This window comes from Orbicella franksi, chromosome 15 (genome assembly GCF_964199315.1).
Source record: "Orbicella franksi chromosome 15, jaOrbFran1.1, whole genome shotgun sequence".
Classification (NCBI taxonomy): Eukaryota; Metazoa; Cnidaria; class Anthozoa; order Scleractinia; family Merulinidae; genus Orbicella; species Orbicella franksi.
The window spans coordinates 20,780,299-20,800,559 of record NC_138159.1 but is presented as its reverse complement, the minus strand read 5'-3'; the positions used below and the strand labels follow the sequence as shown (position 1 = coordinate 20,800,559).

Sequence of the window (20,261 nt, the reverse complement as noted above, 5' to 3'; positions counted from 1 at the left end):
TTTATGCCATTTATGTCGCAGAATTTAGATTGATAAAGACAATGCTTCAGTGGCAATCTCACTTACACGTTGTCAATAAAATTAAATGCAGCAAGACATCAGGATTGCTGTGAATGTTTTGAAAACGACATGAAGTACCAAAAGGTACTAACTTATTATTAAGCGAAGGCTGAACTTGTAAAATCAAGTATGTCTTGGTGAAATAAATTCTAATATCTAAGTCTATTCTGGCGAAGTAAGTTGGAATTGACAAAAGTCAGTTTTGTTACGGATTCAAATTATTGATTTTTTTCATACTTTCTTTGAAGAGTGAGCCCGAAACCTTTCTGGCCAAGGGTTGGAAACGCATTCTTTACTACATTATTTTCAAAACTTTCCTACGATTTTAATTTCGGACAAAAAAAAAGTGTCTGCCATACATCCGTCCGAAAGTTTTAAGCGTCCGAAATATTTACAGCAAAGTATACAACTTAAAGTAGCTCCAAAGCACTTCGTTTCCTTTATGCTGGGCTTTATGGAGGGAACTCTAGTTGAGACACTACTTAACATATGTAACGCTTGCTAGGATTTGTGTTATTTTCTCGTCGTTGTATTCGTAAAACCCTCAGGTTGAAGTAAAACTACCATTTCGTGATGTTGTTTCAGCCTAATTCGGGTTTTTTTAGCTAGATAAATTTACTTTACAAGTTGTGTTTCAGCAAAGCGTCCGAAATTGTTGTCCGAAATTTGTTCGAAATGAGATAAAAAGTTTTCGTCCAAAAATAGAACGTCCGAAATTTTTCGCAAATAATGTACGTTTTGTTGTTGGTTTCTTTTTGAAATGTTACCTCTATGGAAGTCAGTGGTACAACAAAAAGATATCACAACCTGATGATATTCTTTATTCTCAACTCTGGTCTACTTCAAAATCAGTGGCGGATCCGGGGTGCTGCTCCCCTTATTTTGGGTAAAAAAGGAAAAACCGGCAGGACAAGCAAAAAAAACCGCCCCACCCCCCTTAGCTCAAGGTCTGGATCCGCCACTGAAAATGAATTGATATTGTTAGGAGAATTCAGGTGTTGATCAGTCTTGGAAATAGAGATCGTTTCAAGCATAGGTTTCAGTTAAAAAGCCGCGTTTCAGTCATTCTAAGAAATTGTTACAACAGTTACCAGGTTTTCTCGACTTTTATTCTGTGGGAAATCTAACACTGACTGCACGCATCGATAAACCCTATTTTTAAAAGTTGATCCGCTTTCAGCCTACTCTCAATTTTCTGTTCATCTAAAGTTTCCATTCCTTGACCTACATGCCTGAGAAATTTCAAAACTCCGCTGGCTCAATTTGTCATTTAGACCGCTGTTAGTTCCTAGCTCGTACATTGCATTCCTAAATAAGTCTGTTGAGCAATTCTTCTTCCCTCCGACCGATAAGAAAAGGTGTTCTAAGACTGCCGTGAGCCTATAAAAAGAGAATTATCCGAGTCCAGATAATTACACTTGAGTAAATCCTGCCTATTATAAATTTCTGCTAATCCCCTGCATTGAAAAATGCCTGTTAATTTGTTGTTTTGTGAACTGTTGTCAAAATATTACGTAGGGGTAGAGATTCCTTCCCTCCCTAGCTAATTAATTCCCTGCTAATTATAAATCTGATCTGGGAATAAAGGTTTTTCCCAAACGAAAAATGTAAAGGTGGACAAGGAAATTCAAAAACAAAAACAAAAAACATTTTTTATTTATTTAATGTATTCAACGGAAATGAATTTTAGACAGCCCTTTCTATTGTCTGCCAAAAGTGCCAAATGCCGAAATTGTCCAAGTCATGCAAAACCAGAGCTGACAAAGGAAGAAATTAAAAATCTTTAACAAAAGCTGGAGGAGTGTAATTGCTTTAGAGTTGAAACACGTACATCCCAGATCTTTGTACTCTAAAATTCTAGAAACAATTCTAGAAAAAATGGCAATTTGAGCAAGGAAACAGAAAGAAATGTCTAGACTCTGGCGCCTTTGATATTTTACTAGTGTCCATTACGATACAAAGACAACACCTTCGCTAATAAGCCAATACCTCAACCACCAGGGGTCATACGGGTCTTCACCGAGCCACGCCAGCTAAATTTGGAGGCATTATATTTTGACACAGAGCAGAAATTCTTTAGACCCTGTTCTATCTCAAGACACCCCGTATGTGTAGCAGAGCTTTCAGTTAGAGCTCCAAAGTGCCAGACAGCCCCGGAAAAGATTTGGAAGCAACGACACTGGATTAGAAAGGAGGTAAATTAGCCCCAAGCAAGAGTTTTTGGCCCTTATCAATTAATTTTAGGAAATTACAGCGTTGTGATACCTATAACACAATTTCAGTGAAGTAGGCTAACGAAATCTTGGGAACTTTAGGTAAGTCTGGCTATAGAACAATGGCTTAATATATCGTAAATGTGCTTTAATTTATAACATCTTGAGTCCTATGTCCTCTTGCCTTCGAGAACACAAGTTCGTTTACTTCAATGTCGTCCGGTCTTTCGACGAAAGTCGGCGTCAGTGTTTTGTTGCAGTGTAGGTCACTAAACCGTGGCGAAATACCGAGCTATGCATGCAGTCATAACATACACCGTGTTGTGAAGCAAATATGCATAAACGTAAATTCTCGTCTCGCCTTTTCCGCTCCTCCTCCTCCCCTGTTACACCGCAGTTGATTTCTACCCGGGATTTCTACCACATATTACAATGGGAAGCACAAGGAGCTCAAACGATAAGAAGTGTTTAATATATAATAACGCTGGGTACAGCACAAAATTGACATCCTTTGCTTTTCTTTCGCGTGCGGCACACGTGCCTGTGTCGATTTCTTGCGCGTCTTACAACCTAAATGCTCTAAAAGGCCTTTGCAAATGAACAATGTACTGCGCGCTATGAACAATTCGGATACATACTCTAGCAGAGCCTACGCGACCGGACATTTTTTGGCGAGTGATTGCTAGCTGGGTGTTGTGTTCTGCTAATGAACTGTACTAGTTGCAGTGTTAACCACAAAGCGGACAGTGTATCTAATCTTCAATTCTTCGACTATACACCATGGTCGAATTGTGATTTCATCTGCTAGCGGAAACATGTCCAGTCCACACTTTGTAAGAGAAATCCAAAATTTTAACACATTGTCCTGGTAACTGTCAAAGCAAAATCCAATTTGATAACGCCAAATACAACGAGCATACTGTTCATCTTTCAATACCCTGCTCTGAAAAACATGCTCATATTGTCTCCCGCGTTCTAACTGAAAGCATGTAGTGCACTTTATTTGCAAGACACTTACGATTAGGCTCAATTCTCTCATAGGAAAAAGGTTAGTGATCTAAATCCAAGCGTGCAGATACAATGTTTTGTTATCCTCGGGGAAGTGACGGGAAAGTACAAATCGCTTGCTATCATATCAGTTGTTTGAAGAAATGATATGTTAGCGCTAGCTAGAAATTGAGATAAAGTTTGTATATTAATCAGTGCAGTGAACAGTTGCAGAGTTAGTGTTTCAACGCAGGTCGCAAATGAAAAAAAAACTGCTCATCTCGAATGTTTAAGTGCTTGGCAAAGTCCAATGCATACAACCGTTTTGTGCGAAATTAAGTGTAAATGAGGGGGCGTTGCTGTAATCAATATTTGACAAACCCACAGCGTCAAACCAATTTGACAATTTCCTGTTCTTGGAGAAAGGAAAAGTGTGCTTTTACGTGCATACAAAAGCAACCAACAACTAACGCAGTAGTTTCCCACTCGCCTACAAATCCCAGCTCTTTGTCTGTCAAAGTGCCAATGCCGAGACAACAATGGTGACACAGAAACACCTTTCAGCGAAAATATAATTGCAATTACTTAAACGTTGATGGGGAATGTCGTTTTATACGTTGATAATGGGATAATGCTAATCCGTGATAAACAGTATTTCGTGTGTGCGAAAAAAGGTTTGTGATTTTTGGTCGGAATTAATTCAAATTAACGTCCAACTTTCCTCCTGTGGCTTGAAAATTAACAATAGAGATGATTTATCGCTGTCTCCGGTAGAAAAACAGGTCACTGTCTATTTCATTCATCAAGAAACGGATGTTACACAATCAGTGACGTTCCGCGCGTGACATTTCCCGCCAAGTTCACATCTGTGGGGGACGTGTTTTATTGACACGCGGATAAGAAACATAACCACGAAACACGCAATGTCAACTAAAACGCTTCGATTTGTTTTTTCTATGGACATTGAAATATGTTTATATGGGGAAAATGTTTGCCAAGGATGCGTCAAAACGGCGTTTAAATAAACTGCCACAATTTTCCTCGAAAGTTTATTTTCGCGTTTTTTTCCAAAGTAAACCGGCTCGTTAATGTTGTCAAACATATGACTCATGTTATATTTACCGTTTTCAGTAGCGTTTTCTGATAATGAACATGTGTATTGGTAAGAACGGGGGAAAATGGGAAAATCAGCTCCTTTATTTGTTTAAATCGACGCGTTGTAAAAGCTATTGGACAAGTTGAAATCAATTGAAGAAATTCCTCGAAGATTTCCATCCTTTGCAAAATTCAGCTTACACGAGAAATTTCATTTTCATTTGACGTCTCAGCTAAGGGTTCCCTCACATTTCGTTGAGCGCTCCGGAATTAAACGTGTTGTTAATATTTCCATTCTTCTTGATGAAATGAAAACATGATTCAATTTCTGCTTATTTTCGTGACAGATATTCATTCGAACTGACAATTTGAAAGGGTCACGAAAGAAATAATCATTGAAAGAATAAAAGCAAATGGATTTTATCTTCGTGGTCGCTTACACGTTTTGGTGTTGACCACAACAAAGGACAGAAAACATACATGTACTAGTTGCTACTGAACAAACAAAGCATATGAAGTCCATATGGGACTATTGACGTAAAAGCATAATCTTCTTGATTCATAAAATACGTTTCATACGGTGCGAATTCTAAGGTACAAGTGTTTTGGTCCGAAGTTCAGGTTTTGAGTCAAAACGTTACACAATGGATGGAACCACATGTCGTATTTTTGGTCCAAAACGTTGGCTCATAAAGCAGAGAAAAACAATCGTTCATTTAAATAAAAGAGCTATGAGAAGTGTCTGTTTCCTTGGATAACATTGTAAGTTCCTGTCGAGTGAATATCAAAGTTTAACTAATTGCGTTTCTTTACATCTGACTGAAAGAACTGCAATCTCAGGATCTTAGACCAAGAGAAAATAAGGAGACTGTCCCCCAGTCATTTTCTCTTCTCTCCAATCTATACAACTACTGGCTAAATCAATTTGGACACCAGAATTTTTACCCTCGTAAACCACAGTTATAAAGATATATGGTGAGGTACATATAGTTAACTCCTTGTAGCCATTCAGGAATGCTTTGGCTGGTTTTTTTTTTCTTTCTTTTTTCTTAAGGAGATTCTTTTAGGATCTTTAAGTGTTCTCCTCTAAAGCAAGCATGGTTTGCAAAACCACATGTTTTACCAAATAGCTAACTTAAACCGTCGTGTACTATAAAGTGAATCTTGCATGCATCGCCAAATTTGACCCTACAGCACACGGATCCCAGCGCACTACTTAGACAGCATTAACCCTGGTCTTAATAGACTCAAGCCTTTAGTTGTGTGCTTTTTATTTTGTGTATGAAATTCTTGAATGTAACCATTGAAGTGCTAAAAGCTACTAAGCATTTTGATGTGGTACTGCCGTGTCAACATCAATGCTCTATAACATGGCTCTAACTTTTAATTTTGTGGAGAAACCCTAGCTTGCTGGTGTGTGACTGCAACTAAAAAGTGTTTAGCACTGAGTAATATTCTTTCACGTGGAATTGCGAGGCCTTACAAGGTGGTTGATTTTTGTGGACAAAATTCGATTCTAGTGAGTATTTTGCTGCTTAATTTGTTTCTCAATAAATTGATCAAATTGATTCTATGGGTTTACTATACACAGATCTCTGTCAAACTGTTTTCCCAAAACTTGACTGTGCACGTCCATAAATACATAGACGTGACTCCGTGAGTGTCTTATTATATTAGAAAGGACTTTGATCGATCACGATTAGGCAAACTACATGCCCTGAAATACGACAAAAAATAGCAAAATTCCAGGCCATCACATACGCATGCTAGATTGTCTTATTTGTCGATGAAATAAAGATATTTCAGTTAAGTGGGACGTGTAATTCCAGTTTCGGATTTTCTATCCACTCTTTTCGTATTTCGTGTTTCTGGCCTTGGCAAAAAGCACAAGAACTTGTCAAATACTCTTCACAAGATGAGATCTGTAGGACAGCAAAGACATTATATAACTCCAATATTTTCACCATCAACACGATAACTATGTTAAGACTTTCTTCCTCCTTTCATGCCACTTGAAGTGTCTCCAAGTCAATCTTACTGCACGGAAGGGAAATATGCCAACTATTCTAAAATCTACAAGCTATGTTATTGTTCTATGGGAAAGTAAACTTCGCTTTGAAGACTTGTTAAACGCCGCATAGAGACGAAACAGGAAAGATAAACGACAAAGGTAAAGTAAATTTAGAATAAAGCGTCTTATTTTTCGGTCTGTATTGTCCAGAATCTTGGCAGCTCATTTGTAAAAATTGCTCATTGAAGAAACAACGTCAGTTGTTCCATCCCCAATCTGCAACGTTTATGGATATGTTTTTCGTCTCAGCTTGTTTGCCTATATGGACCTCAGATTGTCGTCGTATTGTAAAATACATGTAGTTGTACATGTGAAGGAACCCTTCGCTGTTGAGATTAATTCGATTTAAACTTACCTTAGCTAAGCTTTGTTTAAACGTATTAATATTATACACAGTAGCGACCAAACTAGATCTTGATCTAGCAGCACAACTGCGTTTAACATTGTTTATTTCTTTGTTTACTCTGTACTTTCGAAATAAATAAATAATTATATAATGGGTCCATCTTAGAACAATTTGAAGTGAAATCAGCCTTTGTTTACATCAAACCAAATTAAGGAGCTGTCGTGAGGATTCAACCGGCCAATGGGCAGATTGAAACCATGTTAGCCAATCAGAGCTTGTCCTTTGTTTACAGCAGGGTGTGTTTTGAACGACGACATTTCTGCCCGGGGGGGGGGGGGACTCCCATATGGAATGCACGGGGACGCTCGTCGTCTCGCTTAGGGGTGTAAATTTCGGATTTTGGTCTCGCTTAGGGTGTTCTGGGCAAAATGTCATTATTTTTAGCCGTCAAGGTCTCGTTAAGGGTTGCACGCGAAGAAATAACAAAACAGAAAGAATTTTGATTCTTTATATTTACTCAATTCATATAAACAAATTCGCCATCATTTAAAGTCACTGTACTTTTTATTTGTCTGTTTTATAAACTGGTCTCTTTTAGGGGTCTGCATAAGCTTCGGCCACGCCCAGATTGGTCTCTTTTAGGGGTTAAATTCAAAATTTCCGACGAGCATCCCCGTCCGCTCCATATAGGAGTCCTCCCTCCCCCCGGGCATTTCTGCTGCAGAATTTCTTTTTCAATCCAGATTTTCGCACACAGGTATAATCGAGCAAGTGTAAAATTGATGCTTACCGATTGCTTTATAATATATTAAGCTTGTACAATGATCTGTTTTCCATACTTAGCAATAAGATTGAAACCTAGATTTTAACTACGCTGATGATAATGATATTACTTCTACCAGGAACTTTACGTGAATTCGCTTTAAATTGCTATAAACTAATTGTACACGATGGAGTTAAAAAGATCACGAAAACCTCCGAGATTCTCTGATGTTTTGACCCAGTGAATACTTAAAAGAGGAAATGTTGTGGACCAGAAACAAGCTTTCGTGGTTGCATGAAGTAAGGTATGAGCGGATTAGCCTCTACAAACCGATGAAGCTTTCCTTTCATTGCTAAAATATCGTCTTATTCTTTGTCAGCGGGTGTTAATCAAGACCACACAGTAATATACAATGTTTATTACATACATACATACATACATACATACGTATACATACAACCTTTATTTATACAAAACTTAAGGTAAAGATAAGGTAAATTAAACTAAATTAAGGTAAAGATATTTCTTAGGTCATCCATTTGGACCTCGAGAGAATTGATCTTTCATGATTGAGGTCTCCCCGGACATCTTTCTTTAGTTTGGTGGTTCTCAAGCATCTACTAAAAACGATGGGCTAGTTTATAAAAACTGTTCGTGGAAGAAGTGCTGCTCAGAGAGTGTTTCTTTACAGTAACGATAGCAGTGTTCTAAACTCACAGCTAGATTTTAATTGGGGTGACTGTAAGGTTGCATTGACAATCATGGGACAAGCCATTTGCTTGTGACAGGTTTGCTCGCGAAATTAAAACCATTTAGCTAGACCCCTGCCGCTTAACCTTGGCAATGGCCCTCAGTCCTCAGATGGTTTCGTTTTAATCCATTTGTCGCTTCTTTCCGTTGACAAAGAGTGTTTCCTCGATTATGTTTAAAACTCTGAGTCAAACCGCGAGTCGGTATTTAAGTGTTCTGACGTTTCTTCTAACAGTAAACCGCAGGTGTGTGACCATTCAAGTAAAGCTATTGAGCAGTATTTTAATGAAGAATTCATAAGCCAACGCCTATAGTTGGAAGAAGGAAGTAATAAGGATTTCGATAAATGAGGTTATAATCATTGAGATCAAGATAATAAACTTTGCCTGGCAATCTGTCACATACGACTTGCTTTGTGTTTACAACCGGCCGGCACGGGTCATGAGAAGCACTCCTATACCGCGTGATTTCGGTTCAAAAATGTGATAAACGCCTGGAAAACGTTTTTGACTAAGCACTGTCAAAGGAAAATAATTTGCAAGAATGAAGGTCATTTTAATGGTGAAAACAACTTGAATTAATTCCAGCAACCTCGACTGGAATTTATGGTCATGTCGTCAGTTGTAGAGTTGCGCTAAAACTTCCTGAGTTTTCTGACGTAGTGCAGTAAGTTCGAAGTGGGTGCTAAATATAGCCTTGAATTCACACCTTAAATGCTGAACACGCGGTTTACCTGTAAGCACGAATACTCAATATTGAAACCCATCGGCAAAGAAAACAAAGAAACGCCATAGCTATAACCTGAGCAGATATAAAACTACCAAAGTCTCGTCTTTAAGGCTTCAGGCAGAGACTGATTCAAGAGCCCGCTTGAGAAGGCAAAGGATTGCTTTAGGTAGGTCAAGCTAAGGCTTAATTTGAACACTGATCCTTACATAAACGCCAATTAGCATGTTGAAAGGCAGCCCTATTCTGGTGTACTAGGAGTGTTCTTTAAGTGTTTCACTTTAAATAATATCCAAGAGTGTGTGATGTTATTTAACAAATATTAAACATGATAGAGACACGAGTAGAAGTTTGCGAGAACGAAAGCACGAGCCGAAAGAGAGTGTTACAAAACTTTTTCGAGTTCTCCCAAACCTCATGAGCGTTAATGTTTCCAAGACTCGATGGAAATAGGGAGGAATGGTTTTCTTTTACTTCTTAAAAACACCTCGAGAAAAACGATGGAAATCAGTCCGGCACTAATATGATTGTAAATTCTTCAATTTTCTTTGCCATTGCTAGGTCATTTGGCTCTGCGTTTAATTTGTATAAAATTATATCACAGTAACCATTTTAACAAGCTCCAACTTTTAGGGTGTTTTTTTCAGTTTTATTAGGAATAGATACGTGTTTTTACCACAGCTTACAGCCAACAAGACACTTCCTTCAGGAAAATGACCATGATAATGGGTACCGTGAGACAATTCATTTGTGATCTACTTTTACTACTAAGATTATCCTAAATAATAAACATGACAGAAACATAGGTAGACGTTTGGGAAAACAAGAAATAGCATGGGAACACGAGCCACAGCCTTTTTCGAGTGCTCCCAAACTTTCACGGGAGTTAATGTTTCGCAGACCAGAAAAGCTTACAGTCAAGACATTTTTCTTCAAGAAAATGAACAGACAATTACGTAAAGAAAATTCATTTGTGAACTACATTTACTACTAAGATGACCCTCAGTCAAATTCTCATAATCTCTGAGTTGCTGACCATGTCAAAACTATTTTGGTAACGATTTTTTTTTTCAATATGTAAAAAAAAACATTAAGGAGGAATATTTGCAATGCGGAATGCACCGTCATTCCGCATACCGCTGTACGTGATGTGCAATGTAGAACAGGATATTTTATGACGTACAAGTAGACGTCAAGTTAGTTCGTGTATGTGTCTACACTGGCACCTCTCCAACCTTGAAGACTCGAGAATTTCGTTGTTTTATTTCTGTTACTATTTGTTTTGACGCTCAGCTTAAGGGAGTGTTCACCCCGCCTTACTGAAGCACTTTCCAATAGATAAATTGACGTTAGCAATTTCGTGAAATTTGTTGACAGATCAGAAACTAGTTTGTTCACAACTCTTTCCGCTTTTATATACTTTTGATCATGATGTATTCAGAATGTAAAGTTCACACATATGATGTTGACCCAGTTTATCGTAGCCAGATCATTTCATTAAACAATACTTTGCAATGAAGAGTGCCCCAGTTATCATGAAAATATCAAAGTGTCACCGCCTTCCGGGCATTCCTTTACAAAACATTAATTAGGACAAAGGTGAGGAAAAGTGACAAGAATTGTCAAGTAAAACGTGTACTTTTACGATTTCCTAAGCATTTTAAAAAACATCTACGTGGTCATTGTCATCTCAGTGTCGGCATTGCGCGATAAATCTAGATTTGGTCAGAATTATCCGGAAGGGGTGTTAATGCGCTATAAATAACCAGTCAGAGTAAAAATATGCTCTTCGCCCACATCTAAATTTGCCGGTGAATTTTCAACAACACATTCATATTGATAAGATTGTTAAATAAAAGGTCTGTTGCAAGTGAAACAGATTAACACTTCACTGACCGCGATTTAAATTTAGTGAACGTCTGTTTCAAGATTTAACAAACGTGAAGCAACTACGACACATCAAAAATTGGTTGTGCAATCAATGGCTCTTTCCTCGGGTTATGTCCCAACTTCCCTGAGGGCATCTATTGTTTTCTCTCAATTATCTGATGACCAGCAACTGTCGGAAACCCTGAAAGTGACTCTCAAGCAGATTACAACAACTGCTTGGCGTTTTACCAAAAGGCGACTCCAGAAAGAACGTGAAGCTCAATTCTTTGTCAAAATAATTTTTTATTCGTAATTATTACATAAAGAATTCACTGCGTCTCAAACGATTGGTTGAAAACCGTTTTACCATAACTCTAGATCTATGGGAGGCAATACTTTTCGTGTTTGTGTTATCAAAGATTGAGGAAATTGTGTTTTCTTGTTTCCACGGCGTAGAGCTAGAGTTAGGGAGGCGCTTATGACCATTCGAGACAGCTGTAGAAACGCAATCTAACAGCTGGCGATTTCACGGTTTTTCACTGAAAACACCAAAAAGCGTAAAATAAGTTTATTTATTTTTTAAGCAAACAAATAAATTGTGATTTATTTACAGAGGGAAGCCAGTTCTTTCCGCTGTTAGTTTTCTTATGCATGTCCGCGTGGAATTTAGAACCTTTTGTTATGTCAAAGGTGCGTTACCACGTGCAGCGGTAGTCACATGCTATATCAGGTGTCGCGCAAGAGACAAGGCAGAAACTTTACCGTGTTCAGTTTTGCGTGATCTCTATGAAATTATCTCTCTTCAGCAGACCGATTAAGCGTATTTATCTCTTCTTAGCGAAAGATAACGCCGTTATTTAAATGTCCAAATTGAACGGGAAATGGAATGTCAGCTTTCAAAGCTGTCACTTGATCACGGTGACAGTTCTGAAGCATCGAACCTGCGTGCAGGTCACATGCGAATCTGATGTCTGGGTCAAATGTTTCACGCTAACAGTCTGTATCCCATGCTAACTTGTTAGACACTGCCGGACAAGACAAGCAAGCAGAAATGAATGGTATTTTCGGACGCCTGCCACCTTGTGCAATGAATGGGTACAACTATGGGCCTCCACCTGGCATGGATTTCTACGATCCTGCTGAAGCCTCGATGTATGGTAAGAAGTAAAACACAAGTGTTTGCGTGCTCAGACATCATTAGTTCTGCCTGAATCCCGATAATCTTTCCTATATGGCTAAGTGGTTTTAGAGTTAGTCGTTCTTACCTTTTTCCTGTGTAAGGATTGTTTAGTCTTTGTTTAAAATGCTAAGTCACTGGGACAAAACCTCTAACAACATTGCTTCGTCCGGTCTTAACTTTGGGATTAATCACTGAATAATTCCAATATTTTATACTCAAATGTATGGCTCAATTAACGTTTACTTATTTTAAGTATTTTGAGACATTTCCAGTTTCTTTGCATCTGCTAGGGAATCAGTGCAAAATTGATGATACACTGTAAATTCAAACTGAAAAGCTGCAAAATCAAAAACCTGCAAATCTTTCCATTCTGTGTTTCGTTTTCGTTATGCATCAACCATGCGGATTATTTTCCTCATTAATGTCATCGTAAAATGCTTTAGAATATAATTTTTTGATTCGTTTCCTGTTCACGACTCTAATCTGACAGCGCCCAGTTAAACCAAGAGATAATCTGAAGCAATGCCAAGCAAATCTGTTCCGATTTGGGAAGAAGTACAGTACCCAGTGCTTAATTCAGTCAGGAGTTCAACTTAGCTTCCTATAAGCATGTCCTTGGCCTTTGGATTTTCACTTAGGTGTAGCTGTTATACTTCTATAAATCTCTGTTGATAAAAAGAATGTCTCTCCCAGCTAACCGTTACATTTCTTTAACCGCTGCTGTACTCATTTAATTACAGTTGCACCCCGCCAATTCGAACTCGGTTATTTCGAATTCCTCGTTATTTCGAACTCAAAATCATTTCCCTTAGATTTGCCCTTCAGTCATTTACCATCGGTTATTTCGAGCTCCCGCTATTTCGAACTATTTTTCGTTTCCCCTTAGAGTTCGAAAAAGCAGGGTTCAATTGTACTTAGGGGTTTCGGGAAGGTCTTGCATTTTACTGAAAATTTAGGGTTCTTTGGTATGACGATTTTTCCCTTCACGCATTATAATCCTTACAGCTGGGTGAGTCTGACACAAAACCCCCGGATAATCCGTCTTATTTGACAATTTCCTTATAAGAGATGGTTTACTAGTTTCTTAATTGATATGAAGATTAATGCTGAAAAAGCGATATATAGAGCCGCATATCCAAACCCGGCACTCAATTTGTGTTTTTCTCGGTATAAGAGGACGAATTGTGGAAAGAAATTTTGAGAATAAGCTCGACTTAAATGGGCTCACATGCGATGGAGTTCGCTTGGCCCGGCTATTTACCATGCTTGGGCTGCCCTCAGTGTCTAACGTCAAGATTTTTGGAAGGTAAACATTTTCCCATCGGTTTTATCAGTTAGTTTGCTTGAAATGTTTGCCTAATGTCATCGTGGTTTACTTGAAAAGAGAGCAGTATTCACAGAAGGCCACAAACATAAAGTCAGCCCTTCCACTCGGTTATCAGGACCGGATAAAGGGTAAATAATCTCCCCTAATGAATCGTCAGAATGGGAATATCCCGATTTGTAATTATGCCCCTGGTAAAATCACAAAGAAACTAAATGCTTGATAACCATTGCCGAGGATTTTGAGTTTAGTCGAGATAGATGAAAAGCTCAAAAGGTCGAGCTGCTGTCTTTCTGGAGTTTATCTTCATAAAAATCCACCTTCTGAACTCAGAAGCCAAACTAAGGAATTCACCTTAGTTTTCAGTGCAAAACTCAGTTGACTTTAACTGGTCTAAACTGAGCCATCAAATTTATATAGAGGCTACAAATAGCAGGAACCTGCTAATCGCTAAAAATTGAACTGTTTCCTCTATGGTACCTTAGAGGATTTCAACTGACTAGAAATTTGAGACAAGCCGGGCAAGATACAAAGATGTACATGCAAACAAATTCACATCCCTGTGCTTTCGTCAATAAATAAATGTCGTATTTTAATTCAGGCTAACATTACTCATTAATAGTTACACCATTCTTTATTTTTGATGTAATTCACCTCCTTGTGTTCTGGTTAACAAATGCCGTATTTCAATTCAGGCAAGCATTTCTTCATTAACAGTTATACCATTCTTTATTAATTTGGCAAGGTCCTCCAAGAAAACAGCGCCGAGAGCGAACAACATACACCAAAGCTCAGCTTGAAATTTTGGACGAGCTCTTCACCAAGACAAAATATCCTGACATCTTCATGAGAGAGGAAGTTGCCATGAAAATCAATCTACCAGAAAGCAGAGTGCAGGTGAGAGCGATTGCTTCTTTGAGGTCAATAGTATTTTAACGTCTTCCAACTCTAATGGAGCATAATTCTCAGTTGATCCAGTGACCCGCGCAAATCTTTATTTTCTGAGGCACTGGTCTCAAGCAATATGCCATGCAGAAAATATGCGCTGTATTTATCACAGTTTCATCACCTGAGTGCCTCATCTGGTTCATTTTTGTGTAGTCCTAAAATGTTCGGTATGTCTTTTATAAAAAGCGATCTGCCTGTACGCAGATGTCAGAAGAAATACTACTATCAATGAGCGAATTAACCATATTTTATTGACATGCTGATTGCCAAAAAGTATCGGCGTTGCCCAAAGCTCACTTAGAGGAAGTGATGAACTTACAATTTAATTCGCCGCTGATGTGTTTTGTAATCGAACGGGGATCGTCGCCGCCCAGCAATTGAAATTATCTTTCAAAATATTTCGAGCTATTCTTGGGGCATTCTTGTCATTGCATGGCCCACGGAAACAATTATCGTTTAATAAAGATGATAGATATGTCCAAAATCGTCTTGATTTTGTTGCGTTTAAAAGGGGGCGTAACTCAGGTGATAGCGGATTATAGGTACTTAATTACCCACAAATTACTCTGCTATCAGTGTTATTATATTTAACTCCTTTGTTTACAAAGAACTGTTATCTTATAACAGAACGCCCGCGACGGCGACAGATAAGGCGAACTTTGAACACGTGTTGAAAATGCGCACGAAATCTCTTCCAGCGCTTAACTTCGGCCTGAGTTTTTAAAGTCACCCGGAACTAAGCAAATTGGTTGAGAATAATTAAATTAAGGCCATAATTTACTACTTGGCTTAAAAAAGTGGATGAAAACAGGCTGAAACCGTAATAGTTGTTAGCGTGAGCTGTCTCATTTTTTTGTGATTGTCTGTTTTTGAATTTCGTGCCCTTTCAAGTGTTGGGTAACAGTAATCACACTCTATACTCACGCGATGTCTTGCCATCAAAACGCTTTTGCTAAAAATATTCCTTTCTATTTGTCATCTTATCTAATGTTCTTCTATCTCGGTAATCAATTTGCTCAGGAACTTGCAACGAAATAAAACGCTGAAGCTTGAGAAAAAGCGAAAGAGAAGTTTTAAATTCAAATCCACACAGGCCCCACTCATTATAAACCAGGCACTGTGATTGTTAGACACCAGGTTAAATTTTTGACATTTTATTGAAATTGTCCTGTTCAGTTTGCAGTTATTTTCTTTGTGACTGATTTACATTAATTTGTGTTTTGGAACTGGACTTTTATTCAGTTTACTTTTGAAACATATTTAAAACGTTTTGCTTGCCTTTATAGTTTATCAGTTCTCGTTTGCAGTCAAGTCTTTACCTAAGATTTATTAACATGATTTCTCCTTTAATTGCCTAGGTGTGGTTTAAAAACAGAAGAGCGAAGTTTCGACAGCAGAACAAGCAACAACAAGGCACTCAAAGCAAGCCCAAGCCAGCAGTAGCCAAGAGAAAATCGCCAGCACCGGCCATACAACAGGCACAAGAACCTGCAGCTAAGAGTACTGTCCAAGTTCCTCCGCAACAATTCAGCAACTTCAGCTTGAATGGAACCACTTGGCCGCCAAATAAACACAACATTCAAGAAATGGCAAACTTCCACAGACAAGCCAACTACCAGAAGTTTATCAATAACGGTATAAATGGATTTTCGTCGAATAACTTTAACACAACGTCTTCGCAGCCTCACTTTCACCCCAGTCATGAACAATATTTTTCTTACATGGCAAACAATGGTCCGGTAACAAACGAGTTGTCGAGGAACAGAATAGTCGACTCATCCGTTATGATGTGTTAAAGATACGTTCAGATGAAGTTACCGATACATCTGTAACTATAGAAATCTTTTACAAAGTTGAGGATAAGTCTACGAAGTATTAACTGTATATATGACATAGTTACAAACTGAAAAAGAATAGCATCGCTTTTAATGTATTTTTAACCGGCTAGAAAAACAGGTTCCACTTTTGCCAAAATTTGTCAAAGAAACCAGACAGGTTTTCCATTTCGCTTTTGACCAGTTAAGAAGTACATATAAATAGAGGTAAATATTTTTGACGAAAACCGTAACTTTCATCAATTATCGAACAGGTTTTTATATTAATCGAACATAAGCTCTTGTTTACGCTACAATTCGCGCTAGTATTGCATGTGCTTGCAGACAGCTTTAGAGGACTGATTCCAAGTACGGTAATTCATCATATGAACTCTCTCATCGTGAATTAAACTGACTCTTTCGGGATTGACAATATTATTCGGGACATTGACTCCTGTATGAGATTGGCGTTATATCTAGTCGTAGCTATAAGTGAAGGAACAATTTAAGCCATTAGCTTGTCCAGTGTAAACACTTTCTACCTTTTCACGATCGACGTCACATACTGTAAATAGCTCACTTCATAATTAACAGCAAAAACGTATGTAAAGAACAAACTTAGACCATCACTGGACTATATGTTTTATTGAGGATAGGTATTTGATATTATTTGAGGCTTGGAAAACAAATAAAGGGTTGTGTTTTTCCTACCACGTGCACATACTTGAGTCAGTGGCCACGGTGTCAGACAGGGGACTAAAGCTGATTTAAGGGAGACTTGTAGGCTCTACTTGAGAAAAAAAAACGCCAATGTAATCTGTCATTTTCATGATTTAGAGAAGCCGATAGACTACTCTCCTGGATCACAGGATTCAATTTTTAGACATGTTCTCGACAATTTCTAGGAATCCATGATTAACTGTCTGGAAGTAGCTCGTAACTGTCTGGGAGTAACTGTCGGCTCGTGTTCCCACAGCATTTCTCGTTCTCCCAAACTTCCACTCGTGTTTCTATTTAACAATTAGATTATGAGCTCGAGATTTCTATCGCGTGATAGTTGACGAGGGCGCAGTCCGAGTCAACTATCACGCATAGAAATCGAGAGTGAACAATCTAATTGTTTTAGTGTAAAACTCTAGTTCAAAACTTTATCTAAACCCTCTTCACGGACACTTCGAAAACGCCAAGAAGCGGCCGTCATTTTGTTAACAAGGGTACACTGCAACGCTATTCACTATTTACAGCATAATAGATAGTGAGTAGCGTAGCCAATCAGAGAACGGCTTTCGTGGTAGAACGCTAGTTGATTTATACTAAAACTCGATAGAAACAGCGCGGCACATGTTTTCTATTTCTTAAATAAAGATTGACATTCCTTTAATCATGATAATTTTTCATTCCATTTTTTTCTACAGTCAGTTATTCTCAGAATTAACCCCAAGTATGGTGTAGTAAAGAGATTAAATAAAAATGTAACATTTTGAGAAGTGGTTACCCTGGCCCAAGTCTGAAACAGCTCGACGATAACAGAGCAGTTCACATCTACTGTAAATAACTTAAAAGGCAGATAATTTAACTTGTCTCCGCTTCACCAGGTCCTGATAAAGGCGTTGTCTGGTTTCCTGCTTTCAGTACCACTCTCCTCTCACGCTGGACAGAAGGGAATTAAAGGGTAAATATGCAATGCATAGCACAAGAAGCGTCAACCCTCATATTTTCCCATGGCAACTTATTTACTATATGAACAAGTTCAGGTATTTCCCGTAAGTTAGTCACTGTGAATGCCTGTACTCAAATTTGATGATAAATCTATCATTTATCCAGCTGAAATTTCCGTTTTCTGCTGTTAGAAAGGTCAGGGCAAACGTTATTTTAGTAAAATTGAAGAAAGAAAGAATGAAGGGAACGAAACGAATAGTGAATCAGAAGGGAAAGAACAGAAAAAGAAAGGGAGAAAAAAATGAAAGAAAAATGAAGAAGCCAGGCAAAGTGAAGATTTGGGCAATGGAAAATTTCCATGCCGAGGGGGGACTCCAATATGATAGGACGTGGGTGCTCCTCGTACCTTTTTATATTGGAGTCTGCCTCCCGCGGGTACAATGTCGCAGTTCTGATTGGCATCGTCAAACATAAAAAGCACCCACCCACCCCTCCCCTCTCTCCACCAAGCCTTATTCGTAAGTTAGTAAGCGTAATTCATTGGTTCCCTTGCAAAATCATTGTTTAATTAACTCCCTGCAGGGTGTGTCTGTTCAAGGTATTTATGTGACAAATATGTACATCTCTGTACAACTGGAATGTACATGTTTTTGCGTGAAAATTAGAACTGTTTGTTTGTTGTTATCGTTTCGAAAATCTGACTTTGAATAGGTCATTAGCGAGTCATCTTGTGCCTCTGTTTCAAAACGAGGCCTCGTGCAAAACTTTTCATATGAAAGTGAGTTTGATCTGCATGAAAATGAACATGTAGGGGGAACACATTTTCATATGAATGGTTTTTGCATGCATGAAGACTCGTTTTAACACAGAGGCGAGAGGCAACTCGGGAATGGCCTATTGAAAACTGAACAACATATTAGATAGGGCAGAATATATTATAGGTCGTGTTATTCATTTTAAAGACGTGGATAAACAAACGTAACAAAGATTAGGAACTCTTCAGCAGTCTGAGCAGTGGAGAAACTAAATTAAGCACAAGGAAAGTCAAGAGGTAAGTGAAGGGAAGAAACCGTAGTAAACTCGGAGAGTTCAAAAATACACTGAGGCATTTTTGCACTTCACTTGTTATTAATTTATCTAAATGACTCGCCTTCCAATATTTCCATTGTCTGATATGAAAATATTGAAGAGTCAATCAAACGGCTCTTAAACAAAACTGGATACAATAGCCGAAGATCCTTGCTTGTCAAAAATATGTTAGCATGTTTGCAGGCTGCAGTTGTGAAATTTGTAATTTTGTGACGGAAATATTACAAATTTTGCAATTTGCAGTCGGAAATATATAAATAAAGCAGTATAGCATGCTTCAATATCAAAGTTATTGCAGTGAAGAGCTTGCAATAATTGTAGTGTAGTGTGCATATTGAATTCAATGTCAAAAATACATCAAAGAGAGCACGGAAAACTTGTAATCTGTACTACAGAGTTCGGCTGCAAAATTAAATTATTCATACATTGTAAACTGTATTGCACGGGATGAAATGAAAGTTGAGCAGAAGTATACAGGCTGTAATACAAAAAAAAAATATTGCACCACGCCTACTGGCTGTAACATAATTGGTTCAGAGGGGAACTAATAATTGGTCTCACGGCGGGGGGACAAGAAAGTATGTTAATTTGTTAAATAGCTCATCAAAAGCTATCAAAGACATGAGTTGATTGAAAACAACAATAACGCTGACCTTATTGCTGTCTTTTAACAAATATTTGTAAACGCAATGAAAAAGGATGGGAACTACATGGTAAAACTTTACCAGACAAAAAAATAACTTGAGGGTGAAAGAGCGCGCTAAATTTAATGTAATAAAGCGTCAAAAATTACGAAAAAGAAAAAAAGAGGGAAAGGCACAGTTCACTTTTACTCGCTGACGTCACAGACTTTTTGACGTCATAGACTCTACAATACTGTACACGCTCAGAAACTTTTGGCGGGAAACAGTTTCATTGTAATATGTCCCGAGACCTCGAAGAAGCCAATCAGAGAGCGCGTTGAACATTGTGGTAAGAAAACCAGCTATAACAAATTACATATTATCATCACTGTTGCAGTGTGGGGACTTAATTAAATTATGAAAAATAATATTAAAAAAGTTCAAGCACTACAATATTACTCATGTTACAATATGGAGGTTGTACTCTTACACTTTTGAAGATATTGCAGTAGCAGACCGACTTAAAGGTCAATTTGCAGTACGTGTACAAATGGAAGCTATTGTGTTTAAAACTATTGCAGTCATTTTAAGAGATTTTAATATCATCAGTTTTGCTGTAGTAGGTTTTTCAACCGGCTTTCACTGCTTGCTTGCCATTAGACTCACGCAACGTGGAGTACTGTCGAGAACGAGTTTCCCTGCCGCAAAAATGACTGCACCCATATTGTTACAAGCTTGACCGGC

General features: G+C 38.2%; 2 protein-coding genes across 5 annotated transcripts in view; one reads left to right on the top strand and one right to left on the bottom strand.

Annotated features, from left to right (window-relative positions):
• The window catches only part of LOC145470825 (homeobox protein otx5-B-like), a 95,996-nt gene that overhangs the window by 48,012 nt on the left and 27,723 nt on the right, over positions 1-20,261 (bottom strand). The window lies entirely within an intron of this gene.
• LOC145470822 (homeobox protein OTX2-like) lies at positions 1,674-18,291 on the top strand. Of its 4 annotated transcripts, none has more exons than XM_081454676.1 (4): positions 1,674-11,152; positions 11,903-12,037; positions 14,130-14,281; positions 15,691-18,291. In XM_081454676.1, exons 1-4 carry the CDS (start codon positions 10,993-10,995, stop codon positions 16,126-16,128), a joined length of 885 nt encoding a protein of 294 aa, XP_081310802.1. In that variant the 5' UTR covers positions 1,674-10,992; the 3' UTR covers positions 16,129-18,291. The 4 variants fall into 4 exon arrangements, with proteins under 4 accessions (XP_081310802.1, XP_081310804.1, XP_081310805.1 ...); XM_081454678.1 differs by having other exon boundaries at positions 1,688-2,375; XM_081454679.1 differs by having other exon boundaries at positions 1,688-6,525.